This window comes from Notothenia rossii, assembly GCF_949606895.1.
Source record: "Notothenia rossii genome assembly, chromosome: 9".
Taxonomy (NCBI): domain Eukaryota; kingdom Metazoa; phylum Chordata; class Actinopteri; order Perciformes; family Nototheniidae; genus Notothenia; species Notothenia rossii.
The window spans coordinates 20,477,255-20,500,235 of NC_136907.1; the positions used below are offsets into that span (position 1 = coordinate 20,477,255).

At 40.8% G+C, this 22,981-nt stretch overlaps 2 protein-coding genes across 4 annotated transcripts; one reads left to right on the forward strand and one right to left on the reverse strand.

Moving 5' to 3' along the window:
* The first annotated feature begins 8,156 nt into the window (after positions 1-8,156).
* mpzl2b (myelin protein zero-like 2b) lies at positions 8,157-20,791 on the forward strand. The gene is made up of 5 exons (XM_079648786.1): positions 8,157-8,549; positions 10,611-10,780; positions 12,154-12,364; positions 18,442-18,610; positions 19,650-20,791. The coding sequence occupies exons 1-5, from the start codon at positions 8,489-8,491 to the stop codon at positions 19,843-19,845; spliced, it is 807 nt and encodes a 268-aa protein (XP_079504912.1). The 5' UTR covers positions 8,157-8,488; the 3' UTR covers positions 19,846-20,791.
* LOC307018531 (uncharacterized protein) lies at positions 12,406-18,434 on the reverse strand. Of its 3 annotated transcripts, XR_013802423.1 has the most exons (6): positions 17,424-18,434; positions 16,983-17,048; positions 16,586-16,741; positions 15,983-16,077; positions 15,308-15,420; positions 12,406-13,508 (listed from the first exon to the last, which is right to left on the reverse strand). XR_013802423.1 is itself a non-coding variant. In XM_079648800.1 (4 exons), exons 2-4 carry the CDS (start codon positions 17,022-17,024, stop codon positions 13,188-13,190), a joined length of 519 nt encoding a protein of 172 aa, XP_079504926.1. In that variant the 5' UTR covers positions 17,025-17,048; positions 17,424-18,434; the 3' UTR covers positions 12,406-13,187. The 3 variants fall into 3 exon arrangements, 1 of the variants encoding a protein (XP_079504926.1); XR_013802422.1 differs by lacking the exon at positions 15,308-15,420; XM_079648800.1 differs by lacking the exons at positions 15,308-15,420; positions 15,983-16,077.
* Positions 20,792-22,981: the final 2,190 nt, after the last annotated feature.

Here is a 22,981-nt window from a genome sequence, read left to right on the forward strand (position 1 = left end):
AACTAATTTGTTATTGCTGCTTATGTCCATAGATTCCGCCTTTGGTGACTAAAGTAATGAGTAATGACTAAGATTACTGACTCTGGACTTACCTGAAATGTTATTTTCAGCCTTTTTAGATATCAAGTCCTTCAGATCGCGTTGTCCTCCTGGTCGCTTGGCCATTGTGATGACCGTTACCTGCGCTAGTGCAGCTTCTGGCATCAATCAAACAGGCGCATCACGGCGCTCTGGCGCCCTAGGGCACTCGCATAGCATAGCGTCAGTGACTTGGTAAAAATGTCATTGCATGTATGCCTGCTCCCTCGCCAAAAGAATTTTACTCAATATGCGCAAAATTAATGTTGAAATGGCAGTAATACCAGTGCCACGTTCATTGATAAAAGGACATAGGGGATGGAAAGGGGGGATGGCAGATTTAGAAGGGGGATGATTTTTGACCGTTTTTATTTCAGGGGGGATGCCATCCCGCCTCATCCCCCTTCAACTTGAGTATTATTCTAATTCTACCTTACCTATGCAGACTAAGTCCACTTGAAGGGGGTTGTTTGATACCATTAGATATAAACATATTCTACTCCACATGAAGCGGTGGTTTGGCAGTAAAACGTGCACCCAGTCTGGTCAGTGTTATTTGTCAAACACATGCAGTATCTAGTCAAAACCTTGAACTCTACACACCCTTACAATCATTAACCAGTTGTGAAATTAGAGCATTGACCAGAATGCATTACAGGCAATAAAAAAGTCCTCTGAATTTGATTTATAAACCTAATTAATATATCAATAGGTACAAAAACTGTTTATTTTACAATTTATAGCTACAGACACAAGACACTCTTCTATAAGTAGACAACCCATTAGAGAGCATTTGTTCTAACATCATTTTTCTTTCTTTAGGGATGCAAAAAGTCAGTGGGATGCAAGTTTATACTGCATGGGAGTTGGAAGCATTGAACGGGACGGATGTGAAACTGAGGTGCATCTTCAGTTCCAGATATCCTGTCACGTTTTTGTCAGTTATTTGGATGTTCAAACCCCTGCATGGAAGACCTGAGGCGGTGTGTGGCACTGGATGTTTTACGGTGATGCTCTAAAGATATTGAAGTTGTGTTTCAATGCCATTTTGTGTGTTTCGGGTGATGTACTGTGAGGCCGTATCCTCCGCCTGAAAGGCGTTTTAGAAACCAGGTTGTGTTGTCAGGGGATGTCGTGAAAAAAAACGCCTCCATCACCCTGCTGCAAGTGTCCCAGACTTTCAGTGGTACCTACACCTGCACGGTGTGCAACCCGCCTGATGTACATGGAAGAGATGGAGAGGTTGCCCTCAGAGTGGCCAACAAGACAACAAGTAAGCCCTGTTTCATCCCTTATTCACAAAGCCATGTTTCATTCTGGAGTCCCAGATTTGCCACTGGTCATTTATGTCTCAATAATTGTAATCGGTGGGAGTCCTTACACTATTGTTTCTATCACTCTTTCCTTCTCTATCTTTCTTGTTGCAGGATGTTGAATGAGTGAAATTGTTTGATTACTGAAATGTTCAGGTCCAAGTATTACTATAAGACCTTTAGAACTAAAAACAAGGTGTGGTCCTGTTGTAAGTGGAGGATCTACTTTTCCTCCTGTACAACAGTGACTTTAGGTCTGTCACTTTCACTTCTAAATAAACATTCTGTGGTTTGAAATCTGTGTGATCTCCTTATTTTTTAGACTCCACTGAGCCTGTGTTGTGTCAGTGCGGGTATTTTTAATAATATTTTCCAACAAAAAAAACATATCAGACACACATCATTATTCAAACATGCTTTTATCAGTCCTGAACACATAGTGTAGATGTCTGAGTACATAAATACTTTTGAATTATCCAAATTTCAAGAGATATGTCTATTTAGGAGTTTGAAAACTTAGAAAATGAACAATATGTAACGACGTACAGCACTGTACGAGTCATACAAATATCAGTGACTCAATATGTATATTTATTTTAGAAACCTTGCCATATTTATAGATTTTTCCTCTAGAAAGAGATAATAAGGATGTAAATCTGTGAATGTTTTGAGGTGGCAAAGACAGTGACCTCGGGTCTAAATAAAAGGCTAATAAATAATACAACAGTGATGATACTTACTATTCCATGCAAAATCCTCATGTTAACATTATTTTCTTTTTATAATCAGGAATTAGCTGTAGGCCACTAAACCTATTATCAGTATGCAAAATAAAAAATGTTAGAAGCTTTTTCTACTATTTCCCATGATACTCGAATATAACAATGTCTTCTGCTTAAGTGAACAATGACTATTTGTGATATGACCAGTGTTGGGCAAGTTGTTTAAAAAAAAGTAACTTGTAATAGTTATAGTTACTGCTCTCCCAAAAGTAATTAGTTACCTTATTAGTTACTAAATTATAAAAGTAACTAGTAACAAGTTACTTTACTTTAAAAATAATAATCAAATACAAGTTTTTGTGTTGTTCTGTGGCACAGTGAGAGAAAAGACAACTCCCCACATGTACATTACTTAGGTGCTTCAGGAGATTGGCATTGCTGTGTTTCGATGTGGACAATGCTTTCTGTCCTGCACAGTTTACATTTTACCGTAATATTTGTTTCGTCCTTTATCCCCACAAATTGAAAATAGTGGTTATATTTCCAAGTTGTAAATGCGTGCTGCTCTCGCTGATACTTGCATCTGCCATTAGGCTTGTTTGAGACGCGTTGCGGCTCGCCTCGAAAGTAGACGAGAATAGCCGATCGCAGCCGGGGGAGGTCTCAAAAAGCTCGCCTGAAGTCGGAGAGCTCCAAGTCGGGTTCTTCTTCTTCCTCTTCTTCTTCTTCTTCTTCTTCTCTCGGTTTTTTGGCGGATTGCAAACAACTTTAAGGTGCATACCGCCACCTCCGGAGTCGGTTTGACTCGGTTTACATTTATAAAGAATGCACACATGTGTTTAATCGTTAATGTCAGATATGTACTAAGTAAATACATTTGTTCCTGCTCAAGATTAGATTCAACTCTATTGTTATTACACAGATTACAGGTACTGAGACAACAAAATGCAGTTTAGCTTCCAACCAGGAGTGCAACAAGCAGTAAAGTGAAAAGTAATGTACACAATCTACAGAATAAAATATAGAATGAATTGAATGATGAATAAACAGTGAGGGGTATGAATATACACAGCAGCCTGTGAGCAGTATGAACAGTGTGTATGAATATGCTAAGATACATAAAGTATGAAAACGGTAAGCAGTGGAAGTATAGTATAAAATATATAGATATTAATTTCATGATGATAAACATTGTGGAACAATGATGAAAAATGTTAATGGAGGGGGCGATGTAAAACCGACACAAAACAAATACAAACTTTTGCCGAGCCAATTGGAGAGTTTCATCACCAGCACGTGGTAAAACCCACCAATGAGCGCTCAGCTCGAGATACCAGCGAGTCGTTTCCCATCAAGCATTTAGCTTCCGCAGCCCCTGGAGAGGAACTGCACTGCCTCGCCGCGCCTCGCTCTCAAGGCTGCGGGCGTCTTTGTCCCGCGAGATTTCAACGTCTCATGTAATCGAGCCTCCAGAGCAAGTCGGACAAAATGACTAACCATCATGCAACGCACTAGCAAGACGTTGATCGAAATTGCGCAGGTCTCGCTTGTCTCAAACAAGCCTACTGTGTGTGTGTCTGTGCTGGTGGTGGGCGTTGCCGTGTGTGTGTGTGTGTGTGTTAGCATTAGCAAGTTCTATTTCGTATATGGCTTCGCCCTCTAAGGCTATCGCTATTGGGTAATCCCCCTGCGCACCCGCGCAGCACTGAAACACTTGTAGTCCACGCCCACCCGCAAGGTCGGCCCCGCCCTCGGGCCTCCTTCCGGTATAAATATGAAGGAGGCCCGGCAATCTGCTCCCTCTTTTCTTCAGCAAACCTCGGCAGTTACTGAAGCACAGAACCATTAAACATCATGAGCAACAACTGTGTCCGAAATTGTCCCTCATGTGGCTCAGGATATATCATGAGCTATGACCAGCACGCAATGTGCTTATCCTGCCTGGGGCCAGAGCCCGCGGACGCGGCTCTCAGCCAGCAGGTCGCTTGCTCACATTGTGCCCGTCTCCCATCAGCCGACAGGAAGCGAAGAGCGGACGCTCTAGCTCAGGGGTCTCAGACTCAATTTACCTGGGGGCCGCTGGACGTAGAGTCTGGGCAAGTCTGGGCCGCTTCAAGTATTCCGCAAAACATTTATTAAAAATAACAGTTCTTCAACATCTTCTTAACATTAACTGTTCTTCACAACATAACTATGTACAGTTGCTCTTTCTTGCCTACTCCTTGCTGGTAGAGACCTGGCAGTGCTTCCTCTAACACAGCTGAGCCACATTTGGTTTGAGGGAGGAAGCAGTTGAAACCCTCAGTATGGCTTGAAGATGTGCATCAGTAAGTCTGGACCTGTACTTTGACTTATTGAAGTTCATGGTGGAGAAGAGCTGTTCACACATATATGTGCTCCCAAAAAGGCACATGGTCTGCTTGAACATCCTGGAAATCTCAGGGAAGGAGGGGGGCAATTCTCTCATGAACTGTCCAAGCTTGTCTGCTTTCCCATTCACTTCCCTTAACTTGGCTTTGAGCTCAGAATTGCACTGCAGGTCGATGAGCTCCATTTGAAGCACACCAGGGGCATTTTCCACATCAAAGGAGAAGGGGTCTGCAAACATTTGGAAAGTGGCTCTGTGTGTCTTGAAGTCTGCAAACCACTGATCGAATTCCTCCTGTAGCTTCACAATGGCATCAATATACTTCTCACCACTGAATGCTGTGCCCCTGTCCATGAGAGCCTTGCATGCTGGGAAATGGCAGAGGTTTTTCTGAGGGAGCTGGGCTTTCCATAACATCAGTTTTGTAGAGAATGCTCTGACATTGTCATATGCTGCACTAACAAGCTGGCCCTGGCCCTGCAACTTCTTATTCAGAGCATTCAGCTCCTGCGTGATGTCAACAAGAACAGCTAAGTCCATGAGCCATTTGGGATCACTCAGCTCGGGAACAGCCATCCCACCCTTCTCCAGCATGAATACTTTCAGTTCTGTTCTCAACTCAAAAAACCTCTTCAGGACGTTTCCCCTGCTGAGCCAATGTACCTCTGTGAAGTAGAGCACATCCTCATATTCTGACTCAATTTCCTCCAAAAAAGCACGGAACTGGCGGTGCTTTAAGCCCCTGGATCTGATATGGTTGATGCATTTCACAACGACAGACATCACATTGTCAAACCTCAAGCATTTGCTGCAAAGGGCCTGCTGATGGATAATGCAGTGCAGAGCAATAGCCTCCTCCACACCCTCCTCCTCCAGTTTTCTTTGAACAAGTGCCACCAGCCCGTTTTTTCTCCCTGTCATTGATGGCGCTCCGTCCGTCGTAATTCCAACAAACCGCTTCCATGGCAGACCGATATCCGCAATGGCATCACACAGTTGCTGAAATATCTCCTTAGCGGTGGTCTGGCCATGCATTGGTTTCACTGTAACTCCTCTGTCACTTCAAAATTGTCATCAACACCACAGACATACATTGCGAGCTGAGCGGTGTCAGTGATGTCTGTGCTCTCATCAAGAGCCACAGAGTATGCACGGAAAAGTTTGGCTTTGTCGCACAGCTGATCATATATGTCACTTGATAAGTCAGAAATGCGCTCTGCCACTGTGTTAGCTGACAGGCTGATGTTGTTGAACTGACCCTTCTTTTCCGGACAGAATATACTTGCAGCCTGCAACATTGACTTTGGTGTTACGCGCACTAAGGAAAGCCCCATTTGAACCTTTAGACCAGGTTCCCCTTAAACTGTTGTCAGCCAAAGTAGTATTACTTTTGGCTCTATCAGCGAAAAGGGTGAGTGATTTGTCTGCTCTCTCTGTGGCTCCGTCATGCCTCCGGATCCAATGAGATGGCAGTTCAGCTGTTTTACGCCCTAACCCGGCTTGTATGCCAAAGGTCATCACAAGCTCGTTAGAGTCATGAGTGATCACCTTGGATGGCTTCTTTCCCCCTCCTCACAGGTCGGAGGAAGAAGCCGCGTCTCATCTCCTCTGTCCTGTGCGCGCGCTGTCCTGCTAGTGGCGCGCACGGCTGCCTTGCGCCATTCTCAGCGCCTGTTTGTGCATTATAGAGAGCGCTCGATCGGGCAGCCTCTGTCTGCACAAAGGCTGTCACACTGGCTGTGTGAAGCTGTGTCACAGGCATACGTCTCCTCATGGGGTGGATCCCCCGGAGAACATCAATGCGCACTCCACCGGAGGAATTTCCTCCTCCACGGCTTTGCACGGAGGAAGGTCAGTGGAAGACATTTGCACTGCTGCATCTTGGTCTTCCCCCTGCTCATTTATTCAATTGTATTTAAGGGATGTCTCCCATTCCTCTCTGACACACCCTGTACGGAGTGTCTTGTCAGAGTGATTGACGTCAGGGATCCAGCTGTGCGCCTCTCTCCTGCCTCTCGGCACGCGGAGCGCGGCCCTTTTTCCCTCTTATGAGAGGGATGTTTCCTTTTTTTCCTCTGACACATTGTTGGTACGGAGTGTCTTGTCAGAGTGAGTGACGTCAGGGATCCAGCTGGGCGCTCTCCTGTCTGACACGCAGAGAGCTGCTGTTCCCCTTCTATGATCGCTGGGCAAGGTGGGACCTTCGTCTCCACTTTCTCACAGCGGCTGGGTATGTATTGTTCCCAGCCTGCATCCCGTCAGGGAAGATAGGCATGTTTTGCTATGTTCCAGGGACGGTGATGCGCCATTACGCATGGCACAACAGGCATGGGGTGTTATTGAGCAGGTGTGTCTGTTCTTCTAGTGCCGGGCGGACCCAGTGGGGCGCAGACTACATCATGCTTCGCCCTTAACCCAATAGCGAGAGCCTTAGAGGGCGAAGCCATATACGAAATAGAACTGAGGTTACCTACTGCAACCCAAGCTTCTATGAGTAAATGGCGCAGCCCTCTAAGCGCTGGGCCCCACTGGCTCTACGAATAGCTGAAGAAAAGTTATTTTGTATGGGAGTAGATTGCCGGGCCTCCTTCCTATTTATACCGGAAGAAGGCCCGAGGGCGGGGCCCACCTTGCGGGTGGGCGTGGACTACAAGTGTTTCAGTGCTGCGCAGGTGTGCAGGGGGATTACCCAATAGCGATAGCCTTAGAGGGCTTCGCCATTTACTCATAGAAGCTGGGGTTACAGTAGGTAACCTCAGTGTTCGTGTGTGTATTTTCCCCATAAGGCAAGACCCGCCCAACTCTGTCTCTGATTGGCTTACCCTGAAATGTTACCCCGCATTATCCAATCATCACTCCTCTCTGGTTACTTTCACTTTTCCATGGTACTGTGAGAGGACATCGCTGTATTCGCCTGTAAATTACATCCACAGGGAGATTAGGTTCAGTTCCATCACATAATGTAACGCAGTAACGCACCCATTTAAATCACAGTAACTATAACGGCGTTACTTAATTGGAATAGTTAACTAGTAACGCTATTAGTTACCGCAAAAAATTGTTGCGTTACAGTATCGCGTTACTTTGTAACGCGTTAGTCCCAACACTGGATATGACCCAGTTGCCACAAGATGGTACCAGTCAGCAGAAAACTCCTTTAATCATTAAAACCTTAAGTTGACCCTCAGCCACAGTGGTGTAAGTAGATTTACTCAAGTAACGTACTTAAGTACAATTTTGAGGTACTTGTACTTGACTATTTGAATATGTACTTCTACTACAGATTATTGATATAATCAACACTTAAATAATACTTTAGTTACAGCTTTGATAAACACAATAATACATCTATAGTTATAATCAAAACATATCAATTATATTATTCTGAAATAGGCCAATTCGCATAATGAGTACTTTTACTTTGTACCTTTAAGTATATTTTGATGCCAGTACTTTTGTACTTTTACTTGTAACAGAGTAGGCTATTCCTACACTCTGGTTTGTAATTTTACTTAAGTACAATATCTGAGTACTTTTCCCACCTCTCCCTATTTCTCATGACACTTTATACCACTGTCTTCTGCTTAAGTGAACGATGTTTTTGTGATACGACACTGTGGCCACAAGATGGTACCAGTCAGCAATTCTAACCTAATTGAAACTTTACGTTGACCCTCAGTAAAGCTTTGATTTATAAGCATACACCGAGTGCTCCTGCCCATATCCACACTACACGCTCCGTGAGAGGCTAACAACGAGCCTGAACAGGAGGCGTACTGGCAGGTCGTGTGTGTCGGTATGTTAACAGGTTTTACCAGAGGATAGGTGAGGCAGTAGACGCCGCCCCTCAGGTGTGTGCGCACAGTGACTCACTGTTTCACCACCGACACACGGCTATTTCAGTCCGACACTCCGCGGAGACGTTTGCGTTCATGCCTCCGTTCAACAAATGTACACGAAGAGACTTTTAACAGAGTAACTAACCTGCCGGAGGTGACGTAGTTTAAATGTTTTATCCCATGTTTCGGATATGGCCTCTGCTTCTGCTGGGAGGACTCGTGCTGCCAGGTGAGTTTCAACAACTTCCGGTAGAGGGGACCGTAGGCCACTTATTATGCAACCAAAAACAAAGTTAAAGGATGTCTTTTTAGGCTCCTATTTACTTCAATATCCTGCCGGAATAAGTAGGAGCTGTTTGGACAGGCACACCTGTCTTGTATTGTGTTGTGTGCTTTGTTGTTAAACGCAGGCTATTTCTTTTCTGGAAATGAGTCTTTGGCAGACATGGTAGACTTTTTACTCTTGTTGTTGAGTTGTTAGAATATCCACCATGAGAATGCTCCATACCTGATTGTAGTGACATTGTGAGGCTGTCTGTTTGATAAGCACTTTCATGGCCTCACAATGAATAGATAACATGGAGCAGGATTTGTAACACTCCTTATGTTCCCAGGGTTTTTCAATTGAGGGCAAAGGAACAACTGAAACTAAACTGCTCTTGCAAGTAGCACAGACCTGTTTTATTGGCAACACTCACCTGCAAAGCTATGCAATTGGAAAGTCTTTCATTTGAACTGTCATTGATATTTATTTGGAAAATTGCAAGTGTTGAATGTATTTTATATTGTATTTCTACAACCAGTTGTGATTCTACTTTTCGAACTTATTCCTCTATCTGTTTTTTCCTGATGATAGGCTGTAATTGGCTATTAAACAATCTCATGCTAGTTTTATGGTGGTTATCTCAGTTGAATTGCTCAATCTGTGCCAGGCAAATACTGTACTGATCTGTCTTAGTAAAAGGAGCTTCCATTACAGTGTCCACTGAATGCAAACTCCATAAACATCAAAAATATTAAACACTTAATCACAACAAACATTTGATTGGAAATGAAAAGTGTTACTTTAAACTACTTTGTGAGCCTAAATCTCCACAAAATGAGGGAAATGCGGTAATATTAACTACGTACTTTAAAAAAAATCAGTTTACTTTTTTTTTTATTCTGTGGAAAAGATGTTCTTAGGCTTCCTCTATGGATCTAACTTGCGGTATCATATGAACTTGCGCTCTCCCACAAATATATCCTGCACGACCACACCCCTATGATTAAACTGTAAGGATTCAAAATAAAGCTTGCACATTTTCCTGTCAGTCTTGGTCTAAGAAAATTGTATTCAAATGTTATTTCCATCTATGGCTGGCAATGGGCACGAAAACAAAAGTCAAAAAGGTTGCTCTGGTATATCCAGGTGCAAAGACATCGATAAGAGGTAGTGATAATGTTAAGAATATCAAGTTATCAGGAATTAAACAAAGAAACCCTTTCTTAATAGAAACTATACTGACTTCCAAACCTATAAATAGCTTTGGATAAATAATCCATCAAATCATTGAATAAAGTGACAAATAGGGTCTCTCATTTGCTTAAATGTGTATTTAATTAATGTGTGAAAAATATTCAGTATTTTTTATATGTAAGTTCATTTGTATCCTCTTTTATTGTTCAATGTCAGTATAGGTAGGTCTTATTACAAGTCCATGTAAGATTACCATACAGAGACACTGACCATGTCCTAAATACTGGCTGGGTGAACTGGGGAAAATCAAATATCACAATATTTGACAAATTGCATCTATATTGATAAGACTTGTGCTATATCAAAATCCAAATAATATATCTAGTCTTATCCAAACCTGTTTTAGATATTTTCATACCCCCTGGGTTTCCGAAGGCACCTGTAAATGCTGTTTCTATCTAACCCTCTGTACTTGCACACACATGCAATCATTAACCAATTGTAGGCGTATCAGCTTGTAGAGTACTTGAATTATTTGCTCTCTTGTTTGCTGTACCGAAGCCCTGAAGTAAAGTCATAGAGGAAAGAAAGAACCCAGCTCTTACAATTTCAAGAAGTGGCTGTGGAATAGCGGGCAGTTTTTGTCCCAAAAAAGTACAAAACATTAAACACCAGATATCTGAGGCTTTCTCTGTTCCTGTGCTCTCAACTTTCAAGGACATTTTGTTTGTTAAATACGCAGTGATAACTATGTTTGCACCTAAGGAATGAAAAAAGTGTGTTCATTATTGTCGAAGAGTATTTATTCTTACTTGCTTGTCTTTATTACAGGGGTGCAACATGTCAGTGGAATAATGATTTACACGGAGAAAGAGGTGGAAGCGGCCAACGGGACGAATGTGAAACTGAAGTGCACGTTTTCTTCCAATCACCCAGTGTCAGCTACGTCTGTCAGCGTGTCCTGGAATTTCAGAGCCCTGAACTCAAATTCAGATGAGTCGGTGTGTAGAAACTGTGCTTGAATGTGTTTTTTTATTGTTTTTATTAATGTAATTATTTTTGAAACCTTCTCATTATTTAGTTAGGTCCTGAAAATATGTAATTGTTAAGATTAGTAATATGGCTTCTCCAATTTTGTAAAAACAGCCTTTCACTTTGCCGTAATTTAACAGAACTTGGTTAGGAGTTTAAGAAAATATCAATACACTTGAGTATCTCGACATGTTTTATGATAACCTATATATATATATATATATATATATATATATATATACAGTTGCAAGAAAAAGTATGTGAACCCTTTGGAATTACCTGGATTTCTGCATAAGTTGGTCATAAAATGTGTTCTGATCTGCACGTTTGAAGTTCGCAAAAGAGCACCTGGATGTTCCACAGCACTACTGGCAAAAATATTCTGTGGACAGATGAAACCAAAGTTGAGTTGTTTGGAAGGAATACACAACGCTATGTGTGGAGAAAAAAAGGTACAGCACACCAACATCAAAACCTCATCCCAACTGTGAAGTATGGTGGAGGGAGCATCATGGTTTGGAGCTGCTTTGCTGCCTCAGGGCCTGGACAGATTGCCATCATCGACAGGAAATATGAATTCTCAAGTTTATCAAGACATTTTGCTGGAGAACTTAAGGCCATCTGTCCACCAATTGAAGCTCAACAGAAGATGGGTGATGCAACAGGACAACGACCCAAAGCACAGAAGTAAATCAACAACAGAATGGTTCAACAGAAGAAAATACTCCTTCTGGAGTGGCCCAGTCAGAGTCCTGACCTCAACCCAATTGAGATGCTGTGGCATGACCTCAAGAGAGTGATTCACACCAGACATCCCAAGAATATTGCTGAGCTGAAACAGTTTTGTAAAGAGGAATGGTCCAAAATTCCTCCTGACCGTTGTGCAGGTCTGATATGCAACTATAGGAAACGTTTGGTTGAGGTTATTGCTGCCAGAGGGTCAACCAGTTATTAAATCAAAGGGTTCACATACTTTTTACACCCTGCACTGTGAATGTTTACAGGGTGTGTTCAATAAAAACATAAAAACATATTGTTTGTGTGGTTTTAGCTTAAGCAGACTGTGTTTGTCTATTGTTGTGACTTAGATGAAGATCAGAACACATGTTATGACCAATTTATGCAGAAATCGAGGTAGTTCCAAAGGGTTCACATACTTTTTCTTGCAACTGTATATATATATATATATATATATATATATATAAAAAGAGACATTTTTAGTTAATAGACAATATTACTAGCATTTTTATTAAATAAATGGGTTTTTCTTTGCAGAATAATGTCATGCTTTCTGATGTTAATGGACTTCTACATAGGGATTGTGTGTGTGTTTATGTTCCAGGTCTTTTACTACCAGGAGCAACCATACCCTCCCATGAAAGGGCGTTTTAAAGGCCGCGCGGTGTGGTCGGGAGATATTATGAGAAAGGACGTTTCCATCACCCTGCATGAGGTGCCTCCGACCTTTAATGGCACCTTCACCTGCCAGGTACGCAACCTTCCAGATGTGCACGGCAGCATCGGAGAGCTCACCCTCAGAGTCGTCAACAAAGGTTAGACTGGAGGCACGGCAATGTTCTACAGAAAACGAACATTTAAAAGATGTTAAACGGTTTATTTGTACAATGCATTACTCAGGCCTTTCTACAGGGAGGTCAGGGCTCAAGGTCTTCAATGGGACAGGTAGGGGTTCAGTGTCTGGCTCAAGAGCACTTTGACTGACCACGGCATTGTGTGAAAAACAAAAAATTGCATTTTTATCAATTACACTCTTAAAACTACTGGGTTAAAAAATAACCCAATCATAACCCAGCTGCTGAGTCACTGTAGGACAGAACACACGCTGGGTTGTCTTAACCCATGTGCTGGGCTGGATAATTTTAACCCATGTGCTGGGTTGTTTATTTGACCCAAGCTAGTGATTGAAATTAACTATATCACTGGGTTAAATATAAACCATACATTGGGTTTTTTATTTGACCCAAGCTAGTGATTGAAATTAACTATATTGTTCGGCTAAATAGAATATAATAATAATAATGTATAATAGTGTAATGAATTATCTCCAAACACACCGTATATATATATATATATATATATAAAAAATGCATTTATTGATAATTTGAACAGCTTTGGCAAATCGCCAACATTTCATTTCCACTATAAAAGAACAATGCATTTTAGCACAATACAAATTCACGTAACATGAAGCATGTGACTTAAACAGCTGAGGAGGATGTAACCTTCCTCACATTAATACATGAAACATGTCTTCCAAGTCCATCAACATCTCCACATTCTTCTCCCAACCTTTGAGGTTTGACTGGTGTTTTTTTTTTTAAATGGCATCGGTTCACAAGAGCGGCTGAAGAAATCCTACAGTCCAGCATGTATCTTGTTCTTCAGTCCAAGGACTTTGGGGGAAAGCCTTTCACCATCCATTTGCAAGAGCACTTTCTGAATGAATTCATAGTAGTACCTTAGCTCTTTGGGGTAAGCCATGTTCAGTGTATAGATGACTCCCAGCATGATGGCACAAGCTCGGGCTACAGATCCAATGTTGTCCAGAATGACTAGTCCTTCAACAAAAATCCCAACGTCGTCATAATGTCCGGGTTCTCCACCCTCCTTGTTGATGACATATATGCCCATGGTAGATTTCTGCAGGTCTCTGGTGACGTCATCTCCTTCGATGTCCTGTATATTTAAAGAAAAAACATGCATTTATTCAATATATGTAATTTTAATGACATACTTTATCGTATACATTTTTTGTAATATTGCTCCTATTAATCCCTTAAAACAAAGCTGGTCATATTGTATATATTTCTGAATCAAACTAAATATGTGTGGGGTGTTTTTAAAGATTTACGTAGGAACCAATAAGCTTGGTGCTGAGTGTCAGAAGTCAGAAAGGATTGACAGATGGACAAAGACATTGTTGATTATGGTCTTTCCATTGGACAATAAGAAAGATAATGAATAAAGCCAGCCTCATCGTATAAAGAACCATGCTGATGATTTGAAATGCTTTCAGGGTATATGCAGGAATCCTGAAGTCAAATTGAATACCTTATAAGATCTTTTTTAAGACCCTTTTCATACATTTTAAGACCTCATCGCCACTTCGAGTTCTAACCGGTTACATTGGCGACACACTTTACCTCACATTGACTATATACAGTATTGATTGTAAGATAGTACAACTAAACAGCTTGTGATAACTCCTTATCACAATTCAGATAGAACAAAGCAAAATAGAATTAATTGTGAGACTAATCCAATGCAAGGTTCATTAGAAAAATAAACCATTAGAAAGTAGTATTTGATTTAGGCATTGTTCCCAAGAGATACAAAAAACAAAAAACGATATATAGCCTATGTTAACACTTTTCTCGTTCTTAGACTATATTTAGGGTCGATATGTGTTGACTTTACTTTTAAAATAGCAGATCACTGTGACCGGATATAGTTCGGCTTAGTGAACGTGCTCCTTGGAGGAGCAGCATCGGCCGGACTCCTCTGCTCCTCCGTGCAGAGAGTCTGAAGCGGTGCGTGTCAGCGACGTGCAGTCAGGGGAGGCACGGATTGGCTATCGGGAGAGTCGGGCGTTAAACGCCGCGGCTTTCTGGCCATTACTTAGAATTTCGGACCGGACAGCTTTGATCCCCATCGACAATGGCGATTCTAGAGTCTGTGGGGGCCCCTCGAACCAAGCAAGGCAACGAAACTTAAAATTAGAAGCAGCATTTTACGGCGCGCTATGCATGGGGCCGCCTTGAGGGGGTTTCCCGACATGTCGTTGCAGTAAATTAAAGGGTGTTTCATGTTGTCGTTGCTGTGGACATTCTTAATACCTTGGAAAATGCCGTTTTTAATACTTTTTAATAGCCTTAATTTTCGCTAAATTGATTTATCAACTTTTAATACTTTTTAAGACCCCGCGGACACCCTGGCTTTAGTCTGTTGATGAATATCAACATTCATACATATATTCATATAAATATTCTCAACCGTCATGCTCCTTATAAGGTAAAACATAATTATCTAAAATTGATGCCTGACACTAGGATTTTAAAACACTACATGTGACTGGCAAATGCAATTGACCTTTCGCAAAGCCACGCCCCCCCTTGGTTACTGTTGCTAGTCCGACAAGCTGAGAGCCAGATGCGTTAAACAAAGCCATAATGGAGGGTCTCCGTAACGTCGGAGTCGCCTTAACAGACTCATTTTGGAGCAATAACGCAGCAATATCCTCCAGGTCCCGACAAAAGGGGCTACAATACGCTATGGAGGGTTATATCCACAGTATAAACATTAGAAAAGAGGGAGGCACAACATCAATAGAGGCACTTGCATACAGGTCGCAGTGCAAGAGTGAAAAACCACATGAGCTGTATGTCAAATTCGACGGAATTATTATTATTATTTTGGAATAAAACAATACAATCACAAGAGGCATTAAATGTTGTAGTTTGTCTAAAGTTAACTACCGTTTCCTTGGTGGCTTTCTGCATCCACCTTGTTGTTCCTTTGTGGGGGTCGGGGTGCCCACTTGTGCAGCAGGATTAGGGAAGTCGGCAGTAGGCTTTCCATTAACAAAATGCTACAAAGATTAAAGCAAAATATAAATGAATGATTGCCTGTTGGCTTTCTTGTTTGTACTTTGACCACAGGTAGACTAATAACGGAGCTCAGCTGTTCAGACATTATTATGCATCAAGTGATATACATGGTCAAAACGACCTATAAGCACACAGCTTACAGCTGTAGTCGTGTGACTTTAGCTAACGTTAGTTAGTGAAATTTGTAAATTAAATTAGTTAGTTAATTTGTGAATGTAATCTTTGCTAGCTAGCTAGCTACGTTTGCACGTATTTAACTTTGAGCAAACGTATTTGTGTTTGTTGATATTCGCCATATTCAGCTGGGCATGGGGCCTGCCGCATTTCTTTATCCACTGGCGGCATCCCCCCTCCCTCTAAGCTTATGGGATATCTGCTATCCGATTTGCAAAGACCATAAGCACAACGCTTCACCATTTTCGCAATGAATTTAAACGCTAAGCTTGTCGGACTTCCACAGGGAGCCGCGCACGTGATCGAATATGATTGGACAACGGGCATTTAGGGGCGTGGCTTTGCGAAAGGTCAATTACAGTGACTTACCATATACTCCCGAATTAGATGTCCATCGTCCTCACCAAGGTGGATGCAAAGTGCTTGAGGATTGCTTCCCTTTTAAGGTTAACATCAGTTGTTGCCTGTGTACAAAAATTACAATTATTAAAATATTTCTAAATACATCAATAATAACAAAATTGTCTATACATTGTAGAAGATTTACAACCTGTACTAACCTAAATATACAATATATATTACAAATTCTACTCATCCAGGGACTTTTCACCAAGAGCAATGCTCTGTTCTTCACAGTTCACACCTGGAATCTGCCTAGTACAACCACAGTCTGATCTGTTGGCAACTGAAGATTAAGTGACTTGCTCAAGGCAGGTTCTGCTTTTTCACTTTCCCCACCTGGGGATTGCATTTGCACCTTTCCAGTCACAAGCCTGCTTCTCTACCCAGTATGCCACTATTGCCTTATTAAGATCAGATTTCCTTAGAAATGTGTCTTGCATTCTTGCACCTGGCAAGTAATCCAGGCTGTTGTGAGGCAAATAGGGCTCTATACGGTACTAGACAGGTATATTTCATAAAATTGCTCCACAGAGTATAGGACAATTTGTATAAAACAGTGTATACACACACCTTTTGCAAGATCGCCAGATGTTTGGCTAGTTTCTGGCCAACAACTCCTCCCTTCTTCTGGAATACAGATGTCAGCTGAGGTAGATGGCTGTCCAACTGCGCCATGAAGGCTGTTTCAAGTGGGATAGTTGTTATGCGCTGGAATTCAGCATGTATCTGTTATGCAAAAACAAAATGACAGAAGACAAAGAGCACATTCAGCCATTGGTGAAATGATATTTTGTATCTACTATATAATTAAAGGATAGATTCTAAAAGTTAGTGAATATTGGACTTATCAGATGGACAGAAACACCATTTTAAATGTATGATCATGTTGCTCTGTATCAGCTCGATGTGTAGCCTACAGTAAATAGGCATTTCACAATACATTCACCATGTGAAATATATAACTTACCTCATCAATATGGAGTATTGTGAGTAAGGTTCTGTTCCACATCACACCAACATCAGATAGCAAAACCTGCAATAAAAATAAAGATGAGCAAAAAAAAGCATAGTAACAGGCAGTTAACATTCAACTTGTATTATCCACAAACTAATAAGAAAGTCTAACAAGACAAAGATTGAATTTATCACGTATTTAATTTGAAAGCAGTATCAAGTTATCCTATAATGATAATGATGCATGTTACACTTCAATTAGGTTACTTAAACATTACTACACAACTAAGCTAGGTTAACAGTAGGCTAACAGTTAGCTAGCTGCTGTAGGCCTATGTTAACGGTTACTAATGTTAATCTATCAAAACACACAGTCGATAGCGTTAATGTTAGCTATAAAGCTACCTGTTTAAGTATAATATAATACACCCAAGGCTATAAATGAGCAACTTACTGGAGAACGTTCACCTCACGACAGCGGAGCTACGCAGGCAGCTGGTCCTTCAGATTCTGAATGGAAAATGGAGGGAAAAGTGGCGGGCTGCTTGTGTATGCACATGCGCAGACAGGACAGTATATGTGGTAATTCAATTGTACATATTTTTTTCTAATTAGGCTACTTTTAAATGAATTAAATGAGCTAATTTTAAATAGTGACAATATATGTTAAGATTAATTAAAAAAGATAAGAAGGATGCAATAACACATTCAAATCTATTAAAAAAGGCTAGATTAAAACATGTAACATCTAAAAGGGGTCATAATAAGTTTTTTCAGTGTGTTTTGATGTGAGAAATGACAAAAAAGGTGGTTCCAGAATGATTCAGAAGTGGGAAAATGAGTAAAGCAACCTCTGGGTTAAAAATAACCCAGGCAGGTGTTCAACTGCAATTGAAGCCCTAATAACCCCTTTGACCCAGCATGAACAACCCACCAGTGTGTTTACAGTATCCCAAATAACCCATAATTATGACCCAGCCAAATCAACCCAGCAATGTGTTTATAGAAATAACCCAGCATTATTTAGAGTGTACTTAACCTGTGTTACCTTGAATTCTTTAACACTTTTCTTGCGTGCCTTTATGTGGTTTTATTCCCAAACCTCACAATTTAATACACTTTGGTCTGGATCAGTAGCGTGAACTGTTGAGGCTTTAGACTGTATGTGGAAGTGGTATTATATGTGCCCCCATTTACTTAAATTCATCACCAATTTTTCTCCATTTTTTGATTATTTTTCCCTATGGAGACATGCAAGAAGAACAACGTTTTCTTTAAGAATTCAAGATAACAAGGAGGTATGATTTATAAAGAAATCTATTTTTATGGGGGTGAAGTATTGCTCCAATCACTCAGGCAGCGTGTCTTCTTTTTTAATTCTTATGGTATCTCTATTTTGTCAAATTTCCCATTAGGCTGCACCCAGCTTTCACCCGTTGTGATCCCTGATTTGAGCTTATTATTGCTTCTAGTTTCCTTCTCTGAGATCAGCATCCTGGCTGCAGCAGTTGGCGGCACCTGTTGTGTCATCCTCATCCTCCTCTCTATCTTCATGGTGGTGAAGTTCTGCAGGAGAAAAAATGTGGAGTGTGACCCTGAGATGCAAGTGCGGGAACACGAGTGGAAGGACCCGACCGTGTGGTGAGGGCCGGAGAGGCAGAGCTCCTCTTCTTCTCGGGACTGGTGTCGAGCCTGATTGGCTGCTTGGGTCCAATCTGCTGGAAAAGACAAATGAATGTTGAGGGTGGGGATGCATCTTTTTTTCTTCCATGTTTGCTCCTCCTATGTGAACCTCCTTGGTTATTATTATAGTTTGCCTCCTTCAGTATTAGAGCTTTAATATCCGAATTGTAGTAACGCCAAATTATACACTTTCATGTGTTTTTTACCAAAAGTTTGCCAGTGATTGTAATTACTTGCTTAATTTTTATTGAGAATTGTATAAACTCTCGAGGAGGAGATGTACATATGGAGATTTGTCTTCCTTCCTACAGTACATGCTGTTCTTGGAGCTTGTTAATTGACCTCAATTCACTCCAGCAGTGCATTAGTTTACCTTATTCTCTATTGATTCTTTTATCATATTACCATGTGATTTAAAAAATATATATTAGTTGAATTATGTGTTTTATAGAATTACACTTAAATTAACCAATAACTTTAAACATATCATTGATCACATCCCTAAATTGCAGAAAGAGCATTTCAAACATCATACTGCTGCAGTGAATTGAATTGTATCTTCTCGACTGCCTGCTGTTTACGTTTTGAAGCTATGGAAGATAAGCTGAAACACTTTTTTTTCCTGGCAAAACATTTCCTTCTAACTGTGAGCAGTAGCTGCAACAACAACTGGTGCTTCACAGTTTGTGCCACTTTGATCTGTGACGACAGGTGAACACTTTGAAACCCAGAGAACCATGAACTGGATTTGTTGGAGAAATGTTCACAAATTCATGTTATGGTCCTCTTTGTCCACGGAAAGAAGCAGTACATCAATTCTCCGCAGTACTCTGGGTTTGGTTAAAGGCTAGGATTTTGGGTATTTTATTCTATAAAGCCTCCATATTTGTTATTTTACCTTTTTTTACACCTTCCCTGCTGCCGGATATCCATGAATAGTCTGTTTCATTGTTAGCTTGTGTGTGATGGATTTTTTTTTTTGCGTGGGTTGCGTCAGTTCACCTGAGGAGGCCATTCATCTAACAGTTTTCAAGGAGAAAGAACCTGTTAGCTCAGATGATGAAGCATCTGAACCCAGCAGTGGAGATGATGATGAGGAAGAGGATGGCCTTGAAGATGACGATGATGATGACGACGATGACGATGATGACGACGATGATGATGATGGTGGAGATGACGGCGATGATGATTAAATGGACACACTGAAACAATTATAATCGTCTTTCCCGGTATAACGTCTGCCTTTCTGCATCTCATGAACATGATTTAAATGGTTATGTGTAATTTATTGTACAATTTTCAGAGTTTCGTGCATTATAGTCACCGAATTACAGTATAAATAAGAGTAGATGCGGAATGCCCACCCTAAAATTGCTGTTTTTCTAACAATAACTCACCCCGTACCTTAAATTCGTAAAGAAAAAGTAGTTCTTTATTGCGTGCCTCAAGTGTGGATTAAGAACTCAAAATCTTAAAAAAGTTATGATGAATTAAAGCAAACAGCAATACTTTGTACAAACTAAATTGTTTACAAACCCTCAAACAACTATAAGCAGACTTTGACATGTACAATTGGCAGAGTTCCCCTTTTAAGTTCTGTTTGATGTACTGTATGGATGTGGATTGATTGAAGTGAGTTTGTTGTACATGACTCCTGTAACTTCGCTTATTTGTTGTGTTTTTTTTTTACTAGATTTCCATACAACTGCTGCTGGAATTCTATTGACTCAGATCAATTTAGTGAAAACTCGTGAATTTTCATGTCAAATAAATGGTCTATGGATTTTCCAGAGAGAAGAGTCAGTTTAATTTGGCTCATTGCTTAAACTTCCACTTGCTGGTGGACACATTGTTTTTTCTAACCTAGTCATAAATGTTTCTCCGGTTTAATCTTTAAAAGCATCAGCCGAGGGTACACAAATCCTCATTTCAGAGAGAAACGGTTTACCTGTGTTGCCCATTTGAGTGATGAACAAAGCAATGTGTTTAATAGATTGTAAAAGTGATTTTGTATTGAGATTTTGTACATAGTGTAAAATAAGCAGAACTTCACACTTTAAAAAAAAATATTCAACCCTAGAACTGTTGTCATGTCGATCTATTTTTAACCTATGGAATAAAGCAATGTTTTTAAGATTATTGAGCAGTATGAAGTGTATTTTGATTATTTATTTTTGAAAGAGTATAGTGTGTGGGAAGAGACCAGGGGCCGTATTCACAAAGGATCTTAAGGCTAAAAGTAGCTCCTAACTGGCGAATTTAGGAGAAACTCCTAAACATAATGGGCGTGTCAGTCTTAAATTTAGGACTCCTAATTGTATTCACTAAGAGCAATTCACAAAGTATTTTAGGCCTAAAAGTAGCACCTAAGTTTAGGAGAGCTTAAAAGTCCTCGAGAGGACTCCTAACTCAGTAAGACCTATTCACAAAGAATCTGAAAATGGCTGCGAGACGAAATGTTTTGGAGACAATGGAAGACTGAATTGATCAAGAGATATAGGCTAAATCGTGAGGGTATCAAACTTGTTGTGGAATTAGTGCGGGATGTAATAACATCCCCGACTAACAGGAATAACCCGATTAGTCCGGAAATAAAATGTTTGGCAACACTACGATATTTAGCAACAGGCAAAATGCAACTTTGCAATTCCGACGATTTAGGAATATCGCAACCATCAGTCAGCCGTGCCATAAACCAAACCATACGCGCTCTCTAGACCACATATCATCCAACAGTTTATCCGGTTTCCTTTGGACAATCAACAACTACACAGGATCAAAGCCAACTTCATGGCAATTGCAGGTATGCCCGGTGTTGTCGGTGCTATTGACGGGACGCACATAAAAATAATTGCGCCATCAAAAGATGAGGACGTGTTCATCAATAGAAAGAAAGTAGGCCTACATTCCATCAACACGCAGATTGTTTTCATTCATCATGATAGGGGGACTTGAACGGCGGTATGGGCTGTTATTGAAAGTGTTTAAGTGCTGGAAATATGCTCATTGGATAATAGTTCGCAGGGTGCTTTTAATTGCCTCCTTGATTTAATGCAATTTACGTATTTTTATTGTTTGCTCTCTCTCTTTAACGTGCATATACGTCATTATCGTGGTCTGCACAAACTTGTCATCATGCGTGTATTCTGCTAACTGCACTGTCCATAACTATTTGATAGGAATACATTTCTAGCCTAGGCTATTTCCTTGTTTTAGTGGGCTCGTTTGTGGGATGTTGCGGATGAGTTTCACCGAGACCGCCTGCTCTGAACAACCAATCACCGTAGGCCTACTGAACGCTTCTAAACTCATGCACGAGAATCGACGTAAACCATAGCAACGGCGCGTCACTCTTAGTTCACTCTTAGTGATTTATCCTTAGTATGAGTAGGTCTCAGCAGCTTTGTGAATAACTTTTAAGAAAAAACTCCTATGTAAAATGTTTTAGCGCGAGTTAGGAGCATTCCTAACGGTAAGATAAAATGCTTTGTGAATACGGCCCCAGGTTTGTAGGCTTACAGATTGAGTGAGTGTGAAATTCCATCAGCCACTCCTACGTACGTGTACGTGTGTCACACAGGACAATGAGTAACGCTCACACTTCCTGGCCTGAGTGAATCTCAGTTTATTCACCTTTGGATCCTGTAGTGCAAACATGGAGCTGCCTGTGACTCGGAATTACTTTGTTTTCTATACAGGCCAAATTATTCTCACTATTTAAAAGGTTGAAGAATCTTTTAACACCTACTGAACAAATATATAAATACCAGGCATTGATGTTTTCACACTTGCATTATAACTCACTGGAACATGGGAGTGTTTTTCCAGTGCAGGGATTTGAGCACTGAGTCATAAAAACAACAGTAGGGGCATGTAAGACACTCGCCCCCTGGTGGTAACATAACCTCCCCTTTTCATTGTCCTTAATATAAGGGGTGTTTTACTTAGTATTATTTGTTTAACTTGGACACAATCCATGCTTTCATATCCGTCCTACTAAAACAAAAAAAAACAGTGCAGTCAATATAGTTATTCAAGTCATGTTAGAAAGGGACTCTGGCTGGGGCACGTGGGAACCTGCCTGGAATTACACAAGTTCTCCTCGTGGTTTCTTTAGTTCAGTCTGCATTGTACATAGTACTTTGTATGAGATGCCGTGCTAACAAATTAAAAGAATAACAAAAATGGTTTTGGGTTTATCAAGCTGTGTGTGGCTTTATACTGTAGCTATAGTAGGCATACGTAGGCCTATGCACAAAAATAAAAATATTCTGCTATTTATCATTCTGGGTGTTTTTTGTAATTTGTGTAGCCTAGAGGTAGAATGTA